Source organism: Gopherus evgoodei, chromosome 9 (genome assembly GCF_007399415.2).
Source record: "Gopherus evgoodei ecotype Sinaloan lineage chromosome 9, rGopEvg1_v1.p, whole genome shotgun sequence".
In the NCBI taxonomy this organism is placed as follows: domain Eukaryota; kingdom Metazoa; phylum Chordata; order Testudines; family Testudinidae; genus Gopherus; species Gopherus evgoodei.
The window spans coordinates 89,721,254-89,737,102 of NC_044330.1; the positions used below are offsets into that span (position 1 = coordinate 89,721,254).

The window sequence follows — 15,849 nt, forward strand, 5'->3', positions numbered from 1 at the left end:
AGCAAAGAGGCCATAAACTGAAGGCCAGATTCGATACCCTTACTCATGCTGAGTCGTTGCTTGTTCACAAGCAGTCCTATGGAAGTCAATGGCGCTATTCATGGAATAAGGTGACATTTATGAATGTGCCTGGAAAATGGATGTGACTCTTCCATCTCAGGGCTGAGGCAGGTTGATGGAGGGAAGCTTGTGTTACTGTCACCTGTCTTATGGATAAGTGTAGGGAAATCAGCCTTCAAGGCTGTCAGATCATTAAGGAGCACTGAATTACCCTTAGAGACTACAACGGTGGGTGCTCTATTAATAACTAAAACAAATAAATTAACTCAAATCATGTATTTATTTAAATCAATAAAAATTTCCCCTGGACCAGGTTACCCACACTTTCTAAAGGGGAACTTTGGCCTAGAACAGTTAAAATGAATGTGTGTTTCATGCAGCATCTCCTTGTGCTTTGTATGTGAAGCACTGGGCAGGACTGCTTAAGCCTGCCTCGTTTCTTTTCTGATTGCATTTCCCATTCTGCTGTAAAACGCTCAGTAAGCAGCTTTATTACATTTTGTAGGAAAGGAAAAAGGATAAGGCATTTTTTCCCAAGCAGTTAATTTATAATTGCCTTTTATTACTTTGGATTTGTTCTGCTTTAATGGCCGGTAATGTTCCCCCAGACAGATAAACTCTCTTTCTTTCCACAGGTTTTATCTGGGGAGAAATCAAGGAGATGTGGGATGGTGGATTCAATGAGTATGTACATGACTGGTGGAATCTGATGGACTTTGCAATGAACTCACTCTACCTTGCAACTATCTCCCTGAAAATTGTTGCTTATGTCAAGGTACAGTAAGTTGGCACATGTGTGTGAAAACTATAGTACACGGGAAATTATCTGTCAACCCTGAAATTCCAGCTCAGCAAGAACAGGTGCCCACATCACAAGTGGTACTAGTTGCCATTCTTGTTTGCAAATTCAGTAGGAAAGTCAGTGACTGAATTGGCTTGGAGAATGAGCATGTTTCTCACCACATACAGGTTGTCCTGCCTGATTAAGATTGAGGTACATTGGCTGGGTGTTGTGCGGGGAGTTCACATAGCCACTGCCCACCTTGTAACTGTGGGTAAAGAGTATAAGGGGGTAGCTCTGTTAGTCTGGATCTGTAAAAAGTGACAAAGAGTAAAGAGTGAACCTCAGTTTCTGGATTGTCACTGAGTACCGTTCAACTGTGCTAAATCCACTTACACTGTTACAATGAATCCAGAAAAGGGAGATCAGAAAACAATTAGAGTTTTATAATGGCTAGGCCTCAACTGGAGTATTGTGTCCAGTTCTGGGCACCGCATTTCAAGAAAGATGTGGAGAAATTAGAGAGGGTCCAGAGAAGAGCAACAAGAATGATTAAAGGTCTTGAGAACATGACCTATGAAGGAAGGCTGAAGGAATTGGGTTTGTTTAGTTTGGAAAAGAGAAGACTGAATGGGGACATGATAGCAGTTTTCAGGTATCTAAAAGGGTGTCATCAGGAGGAGGGAGAAAACTTGTTCACCTTAGCCTCCAATGATAGAACAAGAAGCAATGGGCTTAAACTGCAGCAAGGGAGATTTAGGTTGGACATTAGGAAAAAGTTCCTAACTGTCAGGGTAGTTAAACACTGGAATAGATTGCCTAGGGAAGTTGTGGAATCTCCATCTCTGGAGATATTTAAGAGTAGGTTAGATAAATGTCTATTAGGGATGGTCTAGACAGTATTTGGTCCTGCCATGAGGGCAGGGGACTGGACTCGATGACCTCTCGAGGTCCCTTCCAGTCCTAGAGTCTATGAGTAATGTAAATGGGGAAAAAGGTAAAATATTCTGTTGAAATTTTACAGCTATGCTTCAGATTCCCTACTGTCAGCTCCACTAACTGAGCTAGTGCATATCACCCCATTCATCTTCAAACGCACCTTTCAGATTTATAAACATCTGATGCTCTAAATTAATCTGTGTGCAAGCTTTGAAGTCAGAGGACTGCCAGAAGCACTCTCTCTCTCTCTTTGTCTCTCTCTCTCGCACACACGCACACACAGCTCAGTCCCTGCATTCCCTCAACACAGAGGCTCCCATCAACTTTAGTGGGAATGGTGTGTTTGCAGAATCCGGCTCACAGAGTTTTCTCTAATCTTTCTGATGTTCAGAGAGTCTATGGGTCTGGTTCTCCTCTCATGCTGGTGTGAATCAGGAGTAACTATTGAAGTCAGTGGTGTTACAGTGGTGTAAGTCAAACATGAAGTAACCCTGTACTCAGATTGGGAAAGTCCTTCCCCACCAGCTCCCCAGATAGCGTGACCAGATGTCCTGATTTTATAGGGACAGTCACGATTTTGGGGTCTTTTTCTTATATAGGCTCCTATTACCTCCCACTCCCTGTCCCAATTTTTCACACTTGCTGTCCAGTAACCCTATTCCCAGAGTTCCTGCTTCTGAGGCCATGCACCACTGAAATTACAATTCCAGACCTAGCTTCCTGCTGCTTTAGACATGGGTCTGACGCTGAATATTTCTTTATGCGGGGGGGTTAGGGCAGTAGATCTACATCACTGCACATTCACTAGTCCCCTTTCCCAGATCTCCCCCTACCCTCTAGGGTTAGAAGAGAACCTCCATAGGGTACGGCTCCTGGGTACATAGGGGATGCAGTGGTGAACTTTGCCAGCAGGGGGTTCTCCATAACCTGACCTCCTCCCCTGCATTGTGGATGTGACTGGTCCCACAGCAATTAGGGCTTTTCATTTTTGCTGCTCCATAACATTGGTTCCACTATGTACACAAGGGAAGATTTTACCTTTTTTTTTTTTTTAGCACAGCAGCTTGAACTCAGTTCCTTGCTGGGGAAGTTCACCGTTCCAAGGTTCTGTGTTCAATTGTAACCAATCATAATGTAAGGAGATAGGAGAGAGACGGGAAAACTAAATATTTCACAAGCTAGCTGAAACAGGAAGGCTATAGTATAAGCTCTCAGATAAACAGACCAGCATGGGGGCCATTTTAAAGTGCAGAAGACTGCTTACTGCTGAATTTGCGCTTTTTAAAAAGAATGCCAAGATAGCAGCTACTCCCTGATCAGGTTGTTTTGCATCAGTATCAAAGCAAAGCCAGATTACATTTTTTTTCTCCAGACATTTACAACAGGACAGAAAATTAAACACTTGAACATTTGGTCTTTGAACTGTGAGCAATAAAAATAAAATAGCTGGAAATTGTAAGTCACAGGAACAAATCAGCAACCTGGCAATTCTCTTTCTCTGAAACACACAGCCACTTACCCCCATGCCCACCAATAACACCTAAAACACCAGGCACAAACAAATACACACACAAATGCAGCACACACAATCCCAGCCATGCATGTCTGCAAACATACAGCTACACACATTCTCTTTATGAACGAGGAATTCATACCTACAAAACCACAGGGCCCTATATGCAAATGCCCACGCTCTCATGCAATCATAAAGCTGAAAGGGTGGCTAATCCCACTGAGCCTCTGCAGACCCTGGCCATCCATGGGTATGTTTACACTGCAGTTAGGAGCAAGCCTCCCTGCCTGGGTAGACAGATTCATTCAAGCAGGGCAACCTTGCTAAAAATAATAGTGGGGATGGTGCAGCTTGGTCTGGAGCTGGGCTGCTGCAGCATAGGGGCCACACCCGAGTTTCTGCCTGTGGTGGAATGTCCACATTGCTATTTGTAGCACAGTAGCTCAAGCCCCGCTAGTGTAAATCTGTCTACCCAGGTGGGGAGGTTCAGTCCCAGCTACAGTGCAGACACCTTCCATGTCACATCCTCGCTATGTCCTAATCCTTCAGCCCTGCCATGCCTTTCCGATATCAGAGGACTGCGCACTCTCACTAGATAGTACCCCTAACTTTTCACAGCCTGGCTCTGCAGCTCCTCCTCTTGGCCCACCTCTCCAGTCCTGTGCTGTCTCCTAGACACAAGTGCAGCACTGCCCCCCAGGCTGCCAGGCACAGCTGAAGCCACTACATGCCCAGCAGTTGGCATTTCATTCCTCAGGTGTCCTCTGCCAGCACAGCTCCCTTCTCAGCTTCTCTTCCCTCCCCCACCTCTTCAAAATGGAACCCCAAATCTCTGCACCCTGGGCCTCATGGATACATCAATCAATATAGGAACGTGCCAGTAGCTATGCCAGATCAAACCCATAGTCCATCTAATCCAGTAGCCTGCATCTGTCAGTGTCAGATGTTTCAGAGGAAGGTGCAAGAAACCTTGGATTGGTCAGTTGTGGAATAACCTAACAGAAGTGTCTTCATAATCCTGGTTGGCCTGTGCCCCGATGCATAGGGGGTTATAACTCTTCTGATGTTCTACAAATTCTTTGTGTGACTGGGAATGTTCTAAGTATTTGTGCAAATGTCTAATTGTTTTGAATTCTGCTAAACTCTGGCCTCAATGTTATCTAATGCCAATGAACTCCACAGATTAATTAAGTGTAGAGTAAAATGTATTTCCTTTTATCAGTTTTAAATTACCTGCCTTTCGAGATCATTAAGTATCCCCTTGTTCTTGTATTATGGGAAAGGGTGAATGGGAGAGCCCAGTCTACCTTTCTCTATACCTGTTCTTTCTCTGGTGTCTGAACAGCCTGAACCATTTCAGTCTTTTTGTGTGTCTAATCATTTTCTTTATACACCTCTGCTATGCACTTTGGTGGGCTGGGCTGACACTGAACGTGGCATTCCAAGTGAGGGGGTTCCACTGATTTATATAGTGCCATTGCAACACGGCCCTGAAAAAATGCCATTTTTTTAAATGAAGATCTGTGAGATGAAAAAGGCCTCATCAAGCTAAATCCTGGCAGAGAGCCACGTGCTGTTGGGAAGTTTCTCTCCAGCATGAAAAGCGGAATTTTGAACCTTCTATGTGAATCTGCTTCTCAAGTATTTGATTCTCTCTTACCAAGCTATAGATATAGATATATACACATATATGTGGTTGAGGTACTAGCAAAGAGATAACAACATCTGCGCTGTGTGTTAACATTTAAGGGCCAGCTTCAAATCCAGTTAACAAAGTGAGTCCCTGGTGTTCGTGGAAGTGAAGAACAGTTTGGAATGTCAGAAGCAATCAGAAGTCATGTAGAAACGCAGCTGCACTGTATCTCAGCTAGATTTTCAAGCAGTATTTAGGCACTTGTCACTGGCACTGATAAAACCATTGCTTAGCTGCCACCTAATCCTGTAGGCCTCTGAAGTCCCCTAAGTGCCTAAACTACTGCCTGTGAGCATATGCAGACCTCACTAAGTCCTGATCACTAAGGCCACGTCCAGACTAGGTATTAAAATCGATTTTAGATACGCAACTTCAGCTACGGGAATAACGTAGCTGAAGTCGAATTTCTAAAATCGAGGTACTCACCCGTCTGGACGGCGTGGCATCAATGTCCGCGGCTCTCCGTGTCGATTCCGGAACTCCGTTCGGGTTGATGGAGTTCCGGAATCGATGTAAGCGCGCTCGGGGATCGATACATCGCATCCAGACTAGACGCGATATATCGATCCCCGAGCAATCGATTTTAACCCGCCGATGCCGCGGGTTAGTCTGGACGTGTGCTAAGTTGCTCACTTCCTAACTCATGCCTAGGCCTTGGCAGGATTCACAAACTAGGCATTTCCCTGCCTACCTTTCTTGCAGGGCCTGATCTGGCAGGTATTCTCAGAGCATGCCTAATACACCCAGCGGACAGCCAGGGGCCCTTTATCTCTGCTAGACCAGTGATTAAAGCCCTTACCCAGGATGTGGGCAACCTGGGTTTAAATCCCCACTCTGTCTGATTCAGAGCAGGGACAGGAACACAGGTCTCCCAGATGATTGCTCTGGGCTACGGGAGGAGAGTCTCTCTCAAGCTCTCCCACCTTCTATGAAATACTTAAAAGATTCATTGGACCTTCAAGAGAATGACTCTAAGCCCAGTAGTTAGGACACACACATGGGAGACCTCCAATCAGTTCCCTGCTCTGAATCCAACAGAGTAGGGATTTGAATCCAGGTCTCCCAATTTGTGAGATGTTGTGGTGAGGAGGGGAACCATGACCTGTTATTCTTGAAATGGTTTAGGTGCCTAACTCCAGGAGAAAGTTCATCGCTTGGCTGTGAATCCTAAGCAGAGACAGGTGCCTAATTCTCTTTGAGGGGCAGGGCTTAGGTCCCACCCCACTCCTCAGTATTTCCTACAGGTGAGCTTAGACAGCTCCCCACTCCACAGGCTGGCGTCCGTGAATCCCTATTTTAGGTGCCTAACTCTTCCTACACAATCCATAGGGAGCCTGGTTGCCTCACCCGGGGTTGCAAAAGACACAAGGTGGCAGGGTGCTGGGCGATGTGATGTTTAGTGTTGCAATACCTAAGTCCTCCTTTGTGAAGCCCATGGTTGCTTCTACTTATCTCCTTGAAAAGTTGTGATTTTTACGCATTGGACCTTAAGATTTAAACTGAAGAGTCTTACAAAGACATCTCCATCAGAGTACAGTGTATTTATTTTAAAGGTTACAAAATCTATCAGTTGCTATAAAATACTTGTTACTGTATTGCCATTCCAGGAACATATTTTGCCTTTTTATGTGGTACATGGTAAATGAACAGAACTAAGAGGCCAAATTCAGCCCTGGTGTTAAAATATCTGATTCTGATCTGTTACACCACTGTAGGTCAGCCCAATGAGGGGCGTCCCTTTCTATTCTGGCACCCTACTCTGTGGGAAGGGGGCTGGCTTGGGGGGTAGGGGGAACCACTGGCCAGCACTCACTGGTAGCATGGCTGGGGTCAGGTCCCTGCACTTCCCGCCGCCGGTGAATGCAGGCCCGGCCCTGCTGCAGCCCTTAGGGCAGGGTTGGGGTGGAGAAGAGGCAAGGCAGGAGCGAAGCAGGGGTGGGGCCTTTGGTGAAGGGGTGGAGTAAGGGTGGGGCTGGGGCAGAGCAGGGGCAGGAAGAGGCATGGCTAGCCTGGGGAAGAGGCAGGGCAGGGGCTGGAGCAGCACGCAGCTGCGTAGGGCACCAGGAAATTTGGTTCCCCAAGTTTCCTGGTGCCCTACGCAGCTATGTATGTGTATGGGTAAGGATGGCCCTGAGCCCAGTGGAGTTACACTGATGTCAACAGAGTGCACTTACTTGTACAGGGGTACATTTGGTCTGAAGACTTCATATGCTTTTATAATTGCATTATAAACCTAGATAATTTTATAACTGATGCATTCAGATGCGTCCAGTGTTCCAGCTGTAATTATGACCTCTGTTTTAATGACTCTCCTAAAATTACCATGACAAATTAACTAATAAGAAAATTAATGTGAGGAAAGCATTTCAGTTCTGGGAGGCTTGCTCTGTTTGAAATAAGAAGGAAGAGGAAGGCATACAGTTATCAAATTCCATTGTTCATCCATGTTTTCCATCCTTCCTTTTCCACTCTGCTCATCACATAAAATTTTCATCCCAAAACCAAAGGGCTTAATTTTTTAATCTAGCTCAGATGCAGCCAGCGCTCCAGTAATCATTAGTGAAGAGCTGATCTCACAAAACTGTCACACCTGAGGACAAAATCTCACAGGAACAATTTGTGAGATGTTGACTCCTTGAATTCAAATCTGAGCCTTAACCACTTCAGCTTTTCAAACCTGAACCCTGAGCATTAGCTAACCCTAACTGAGATCCAGATTTGAACACCATCTGTTCAAGTAATCAAAAGCTGGTTAGTGTACTGCATAATGAAATGTTGTTAGCAATTGTGGCTTTCGGGGCTATGTTAAAGTGTTTCCTGCACCATTAATTTTTGTACCCTTGTTATTTCTTTCAGTATAATGGTTCTCGTCCAAGGGAGGAATGGGAAATGTGGCACCCGACACTCATTGCAGAAGCTCTCTTTGCAATATCCAACATTTTAAGTTCCTTGCGTCTCATATCCCTGTTTACAGCAAACTCCCACCTGGGCCCCTTGCAGATCTCTCTGGGACGCATGCTGCTAGACATCCTCAAATTCCTTTTTATCTACTGTCTGGTGCTTCTGGCTTTTGCCAATGGACTGAACCAGCTTTATTTTTATTATGAGACCAGTGCCTCGGAGGAACCCAACAACTGCAAGGGGATCCGATGTGAGAAACAGAACAATGCCTTCTCCACGTAAGACTCCATTCCCTTTCTGTAATGCTGTCTTTTGTTGCTTCCTACCTTAACAGTCTCTACGCACTGGCTGCCAATGCCTTTATTTGTCAGGCCGGTTGGTTGATTATGTAAGGAAGGTCTGAGTGAACTGGGGCAGACCCTTTGCTGAAGTCTGCCTTTTAACTGCCATGAACGATACTTAGTCTGGAAATGGGAGCCCAAGGTCCTCATTCCAGAGCACAAGGTCTCTCCATATGATGTGATGTTTGTGACCCGAGGGAGGTGGTGATAAATCTCATAGAAATTAAACAATGAAAAGAGGACCTGCTACCACCAGGTCCTCTGGTCCATCTCCCATTCAGTGCAGGATGGCACCCTAGGTATACACTGGAAGATATTTTAGTAATGCCCCCTGTATAATTTCAATATCCTTTAGAAAATCACAGTTGCACCTCAGAAGGAATAGTTTTTTGTGTGATTAGGAGGAAAAAAATAAAGAAAGTATAAAATAAAAGTGAAGAAACAAACCTATGCATAAAATAAACTAAAATGATGATAAATAACAGCAATATAAAACAATATACATTAGGGCCATAACAAGTGCCCTGTGCAATCAAATTCAAAGAATGGAACTGACTTGAAGCCTGGGAACATAGCATAGGTTATAGCCCTGGTGATACAGCTAGGGCAAAATTCTCATCTCACCTGTGCTGGTTGTACACCAGTGTAACGCTATTGACTTCAGTGATTTTACTGACACTGATGTAGGTGAGATCAGAAAGACTTGGAGGAAATGCTAGTTCTTTACTGAGGAACTGCTATATAAATTGCTGAGATGGTAACTGGCACAGATCACGTCTGAAAAAACAAGTGCAAACTGAAGAATAACTGGAATTGTCTTTCTTGTGCATTTGTTTTAATGAATAATAGCCATAATATTGATAATAATCAGCACCACTCCAACTGCTCTTGGTGCTTTTACAGTGCTTGAAAAATACAATAGAAAATAAATAAATAAAACACAAATGAGCAGAAGAGATTATTATTCACCACTTGATACTGGATCAAATAAAACTCTCCATTATGCTCCCAAATTCTCCATTCATCTTTCGCCCAAATGCTTAGGATTTAAAAATGGGCTTTGCAACATGTCCACGATGTTATCAGATCCAGGCACTGACAGACCCCAAGTGTGCCAGGCCTCGGGGCAGAAGAGCAACTGCTCCAGCTATTCTGCTAATGCTTTCCTCTTAAAAAGAGCAGAATCACTTATGTGAAATTAAATCCCCTCCTGCCAGAGGCCACATGTCAATAGCTCCTTGTGATCAAAGGTACCAAAGGTGGCAGATCTGAAAGAAGCACAGACATGTTGTCGTTCTCCTTTACTTAGAAGAGCTCTTCAGTCATTGCAAATCAGAAACATGGAAGGCTTGGTTAACTCATTTAGCCCAATTTAAATCTGGAGTGAAGTGAAGAGAGTCACATGGTGTTAGTGAAAAAAGAATTAAAGCCCTTCATTTTATCTGTGGTAAAAAATTTTAATGCCCATGCAAAAATGTTTTGTGCTCCCTTTGCAGCAGTAAATTAACTAACAAACATTATTCCTGGAGCTGATCTAAAGCTGATCCACAGAGAGAAATGTTTTGGCAGGACACAGTGCTCTATAAAATGAAGCTTCTAACAAGTGAAAGGCCTGAAGCTCTGAGGTCAGAACCAGATCCAGACAACCCTAGAGTTGAAGGGTACAGGAAGGAGGGAGTATTTGTATCTGGGATTTCTGTTTGGGCCCATCTTTATTGCAAGCCAGTTACTTTGCTGCTTTCAGTGCCATCCGATCAATGAAGGAAATAACAGCTGTTTGACTAAAGAAAAAAGCACATTTGGTCACGGGGCAGGAGGAGTGATTTTTAAGTTTCTAAGAGGGTGTAACACACAATGGGGAATTAAAAAATGATATACAACCACTTGACAGAAAGTGCACAAATCAGTTTGACAGCACTCTTTAAATGGAGACCACTTATTCTCCGGTACTGCTATGCATTTAAACCTCATGCCAACGAGATTGCCTCACAAAGAGAAATTTGAGGGGGCTTGGCATCTGGGGACAGAGGTTTGTTTAAAACAAAGTAGCTGTGGGTGGGAAACATTAGGACCCAGCTCCCTTGGCAGGGGGCAGAATACATTGCCATTGCCCTTTTGTCTGAGCCGGGCTTAAGAAGTTTATTCACCGTGTTCTTAAAAGTTTAAATTGTCATTATTAACACCCCCAGGGCAAGCTGACATTTCGCTCTTCAAACAGACTCACAGCATGTGCGACTTGCTAAGAATGGGCAACCTGCAAAATAGGAAATTATATCTATGGGACTTTTAGAATGAGCAGCATTGACGTGAATTCAAATCAAGGCTAATGTTACCTCAAGTTGGCTTTAATTTATCCTGCCTTAGTGGTAGAAGAAATGCAAAATGCTTCCAATGAGTCCCCTCGATTTCTAAAAGTGTTCTGAGGCGGTTACATAATAGGACCAAATTTTATAATCTCAGAGAAGGAGAAACAGGAGCACTGTTCGTGTTTGTACTACTAGTTTGAAATATGGCACCTATTTATCATCATATTATTTCTGATTACTCCCCAAGGATGGGTCTAATATCTGTTGTGAAGAAATTTTCTGCCCCACAAACACAGCTCAAGGAAAAGTAATATTCCTTTGTGACAGCGACAAGGTGAAGCCATTAATAATTCAAATTTGTATGCTTTGGCCTCACTGTGCTTGAGAAAGTGGAGTGTGTCTATTGCTTAGACAGGCAGTCTGAGGAATATATTTATTACAGAGGCTCAGTCAGCCAAGAGAGGGTGGGAGGGAGTCAGTGGCTCCTTGTTTTCTGCAGTGTCATTTTGTCTTGAGAGGGATGCCGTTAACTGGGTTGCCATTTTCTCCAAGACACACTAGAAACTGCAGCCTTGTTGGAGGTTAACAGTACACCAGAGGGTGAAGCAGGAACTGTCTTTTCCTCAGATGCTTTTAGACAGGGGTGGCTCCAGGCCCCAGCATGCCAAGCATGTGCTTGGGGGCGGCATTCCGTAGGGGGCGCTCTGCCGGTCACCGGGAGGGCAGCAGGCAGGGTGCCTTCGGCGGCATGCCTGCGGAGGGTCCACTGGTCCCATGGCTCCAGTGGACCTCCCGCAGGCATGCCTGCGGGAGGTCCACCAGAGCTGCGGGACCGGCGACCAGCAGAGTGCCCCCCGTGGCGTGTCGCCATGCTTGGGGCAGCGAAATGTCTAGAGCAGCCCCTGCTTTTAGAGGACTGTTGAGCTTTGCTGTTTCTCCCAGTAAATGCTCAGAGTTCAAATTTCAGAAATGATTTTTATTTTAAAAGAATACTCCTCTAAAATATTGTCAGCCTCATCAAAAATGCCTAGTAATGGACTTGGCCTTTTGGTTCGGGTCCCCTGTTAGACATTGTGGCCGGGCAGTATGTGATTGTACTACATAAAGAGAGAGGAAAGAATAACAAAATATTATTTTTATACAAAATTGCAGCACATAACACTGGCTTTGCTGTTTCTGGGTTAGGGTATGAATCCCTTGCTAATACAAAATAGTTTCTTAATCCACTAGGAGCCCTGCTGAAATCAAGGGCACTCTGTGTGGAGTAAGATGCTGTTGTATGAGTGTAAAGGAAAAAAGGTGCCTGTTATATCTGCTCCTGATAAGCTGCTCTGGCTGCTAATGTTAGGATACCATTCAGGGTCATGTGTGAGTGTAAATATAATGTTCCTGCTTAACCTAGGATCAAGTTCTGCTCTTAGTTACAAAGGTGTAAGTCCAAAGTAGCATGCTATTCACCCTCAAGGAGTTATTCCAGATTAATATTAGTGTGGCTGAGGACAGAATTTCACCCCTCAGTCCTAAATCCTTGAACAAATACCTTCCATCTTATGTTCCTACCTGAGATTTATGGCTGGATGGGGAGGATGTAATTCTGCAAGGTACAGTCAAGCAGCAAACCAAGGAAGTTTTTTTTCCTCCGTGATGAAACTACCTGCCACGATGTCTCCCAGAGGCCTTGGTTAATCCCGTTAGTGCAGGCTATAAGGCATCTTTATGTCAAATAGCTCATTCTTGACTGCTCCCTCCCTCCCCTCACTTAGGTTTTCCTTCTGCTTGTCCCCTTTCCCCATTCTGTATGCAACTAGAGAGTTATTCTCTGTTGTCGCTGGGTGGTTTGCCGGATAGCTCTTGTGTTTTTCCTTTGGCTAAATGTGTTTAATGTTATTTGGGCTGAGCAGTAGGCTGGTTGACTTATCATTTATTTAGTATTCTGGCTCATTAGGATGATTTGATAGCTTATTCCTTATATTAGAGCTTTAAAAATAATACATATTTTTCTATTCTTTTACAAACGATTTGCTAAAACTTCAGTTTAGTTTCCTCATCTGTAAAATGGGGATAATGATACTGGCTTACTTTGTAAAGTTCTTTGAGAACTGCTGATGAAAAGCTCTATATAAGGGCTAGGTATTGTTATTGTTAATAATAAGCAAATGAGTTCAGCTGTTTAGCTGGGAGACAGGCGTTGTCCCTTTAAAAGTGGGTGTACTGATTGTGTCATGTGACTTATGGCGGCATATCTGCTTTTTTCTTTACGTGATTCATGTACAGTTTCACAGATTTAAGTAATGGGGCCAAATCCCTAGATCCTTATTCAATTTTTACCCCGTCCTTATTTGACTAATACGCCTCTCTGAGAAGTCAGGTTGTTCAAATCAAGGGGAGTTTTGCTTTAATAAGGACTTCACAATTTGGCCCATGATCTATAGAACTCAGATTGTTTTATACAAGAGTTAAAATTGTAAAGAACGTCAACTCCTCTATGGATAGCAAAGGTGTGAATGCCAAAAGAATTTAACAGGTGCACAAACAACCAACACAACAGATTCCTAATATTTCAGGCACATCCAAAATAGATTATATTCTTTTAAGTAATACTTTATTGGTTTTTACAGTAAAATTCTTTTTAAAAAAATCGTCTCCTGACCTCAGGACAAAACCAAAACATCTTAAATGTAGATAGAAATGTCAGCTCCCCCAAACTTGAAATACTAACACCCAAAGGAGTGATTATTCAGAATCCTGATAATGTACTTGACATGACTGCAAAAGGTCACTGGTCTATGGCGGAAGCCATAGCAACCCAGGATGATCTCAACAGCTCTAAAGTTAAGTGGGGTCAGGCAACTTCAAAGGAGAACTCGATCATGCTGCATTCATTAGGTGACACACTTTCTTCTGAGTCAGCGCTGATCCAGTGCTCCTGCATAATGCAGGGGGCACTGTACTGTGGTAGGTTCTGCCATTCAGATGAGCCATAATACAGGGATCCCTGACCACCTGTGATGCAAGGATACAGAGTAGGGATCTGAGCCCCATTGTCCTGGTTAATATCCAGTTGAGGTAATTTCATGCTCTTTGCCAATATCACACTTGGAGATTCAGGTGGATGTGATATTCCCGTCCTCTCCAGCGATGCAATAGGGCTGCGTGTTGTCATAATGTTCCCATGCTGCACTGCAGGGGTGACTGAAACATTGCCTGAGCATGTAGAGCTCTTCAAGATAGAGGCACTGTGGGAATGGGAGAGATTATTTATATTGTGGCATGCAAATTTTTAACAAGAGGGGCCCGATCATGTCTGTCAGTGTGTGTGTGAAGGGGAATCTCCTTGTGCACCTGTCAAGGGGAGTTATGGCCCCAGTCATTGCACCCCCCTGAGCACAAGGACACGGGAATCATAGTGCCATTGAAATGCCAAACAGGGCCGAGAACACTGTGGGCCAGGGTGCAGCTCCCTCCTGCACTGGCTGATGGTCTGTAGCCTGCAAGAGGGAAGCACATACTGACCCTCCAGAAAGGAAGGAATAGGCTCTGCTCTTCAGCACACTCATTGCAGTGTGAATGCAGGGATGCAGTCTGCCCATGTGCACTGAAGGCTGAATGGCTCCAGTGGTGCAGTGCATTGTGACATCCTCCCATGGCCAGCGTGCATAGAGCCCTATGGTGCAGTGCTCCCCAGTACCCGCTCTCCCCCTGGCCAGGGTGCATAGAGCCCTACGGTGCAGTGCACCCCAGTACCTGCCCTCCCCATTGCCAGGGTGCATAGAGCCCTATGGTGCAGTGCACCCCAGTACCCGCCCTCCCTATGGCCAGGGTGCATAGAACCCTATGGTGCAGTGCACCCCAGTACCTGCCCTCCCCATGACCAGGGTGCATAGAGCCCTATGGTGCAGTGCACCCCAGTACCCGCCCTCCCCATGGCCAGGGTGCATAGAGCCCTACGGTGCAGTGCACCCCAGTACCCGCCCTCCCCATGGCCAGGGTGCATAGAGCCCTATGGTGCAGTGCACCCCAGTAGCCGCCCTCCCCATGGCCAGGGTGCATAGAGCCCTATGGTGCAGTGCACCCCAGTACCCGCCCTCCCCATGGCCAGGGTGCATAGAGCCCTATGGTGCAGTGCACCCCAGTACCTGTCCTCCCCATGGCCAGGGTGCATAGAGCCCTATGGTGCAGTGCACCCCTGTACCTGCCCTCCCCATGGCTGTGATTCACAGAGCCCTATGGTGCAGTGCACCCCAGTACCCATATTCCTCATGGTGATGACTCATAGTGCCCTATGGTACAGTGCAGCACAATCCCCACCCTCACCCTGGCTATGGTGCAGAAAGCCCTATGCTGCCATGCACCATTGTACTCACTCTCATCACAGACACGGCTCAGAGAGACCCAATTGTTTTTCTTGTCCCTCCAGACCTAAGTAGTAAAGTGCAGTTTGTCTTTTGCAGACTTTTTGAGACCCTCCAGTCGCTCTTCTGGTCCGTGTTTGGTCTGTTGAATCTCTACGTCACCAACGTGAAGGCTAGGCATGAGTTCACGGAGTTTGTCGGAGCCACCATGTTCGGAACATACAATGTCATCTCCCTGGTCGTTCTGCTGAACATGCTCATAGCCATGATGAACAACTCCTACCAGCTGATCGCTGTAAGTTGTCCCTCCATCTTCCGTTCAGATTTTCTCTGCAAGCTCTATCTGCCTTACATGCAGCATTTGTGTCCCAGGGTTTCTTCCAGGATGGTTGGAGCTATTTCCTCAACTCCACCACAGCTGGTGTGTTGGAGTTTCCAGTCACTAGCCGGTGCTCATGGATGATGCTTTGCTAGACTCTAATGCTCCTTGAATGCAGAGGTTATCAGCTGTTAACTGTCCTACTTTTTCTTAAACTCTGCCCTAAGGAGTATTAATCACCTTGCCATTCACAGCTTACTTACTTACCTTAGAGCACACAGGAAACCCAATGCAACTGAGTGGTTTTATTTGAAAGGGGTTGGGTTCTTTTCCACTTTTTGTTTCATTTTTCAATGTTTTCTGGTGTCTTTTCTCCTCAGTCCTATCATTTATTATCCAAACCCTCTTTCCTTATATGTGCAATGAGCCACTTGTGCAACTTTTGATTCCAAAATGTACCAACTGAAATCATTTAATTCTCAACAGAACTGCAACCTAATCGTGTAATTGCCTGATCCTGCAACTGTGAAGTCAATGAGTCTAGGATAACGCCCATGCAGAATGCAGGACCTGAGCTCAGTTATGTCTGGCATTGAGGGTCCACTTTCAAATTTGACCAATTCCATATTTGAGTGTTCAAATTG

At 45.0% G+C, this 15,849-nt stretch overlaps 1 protein-coding gene across 2 annotated transcripts in view; it reads left to right on the forward strand.

The window, feature by feature from the left end:
* The window catches only part of TRPC5 (transient receptor potential cation channel subfamily C member 5), a 139,297-nt gene that overhangs the window by 101,183 nt on the left and 22,265 nt on the right, over window positions 1-15,849 (forward strand). For both annotated transcript variants that reach the window (XM_030576272.1, XM_030576271.1), the window contains exons 5-7: window positions 696-835; window positions 7,843-8,165; window positions 14,986-15,181. In XM_030576272.1, coding sequence (XP_030432132.1) covers window positions 696-835; window positions 7,843-8,165; window positions 14,986-15,181 — 659 coding nt within the window. The remainder of the gene's footprint in view (window positions 1-695; window positions 836-7,842; window positions 8,166-14,985; window positions 15,182-15,849) is intronic.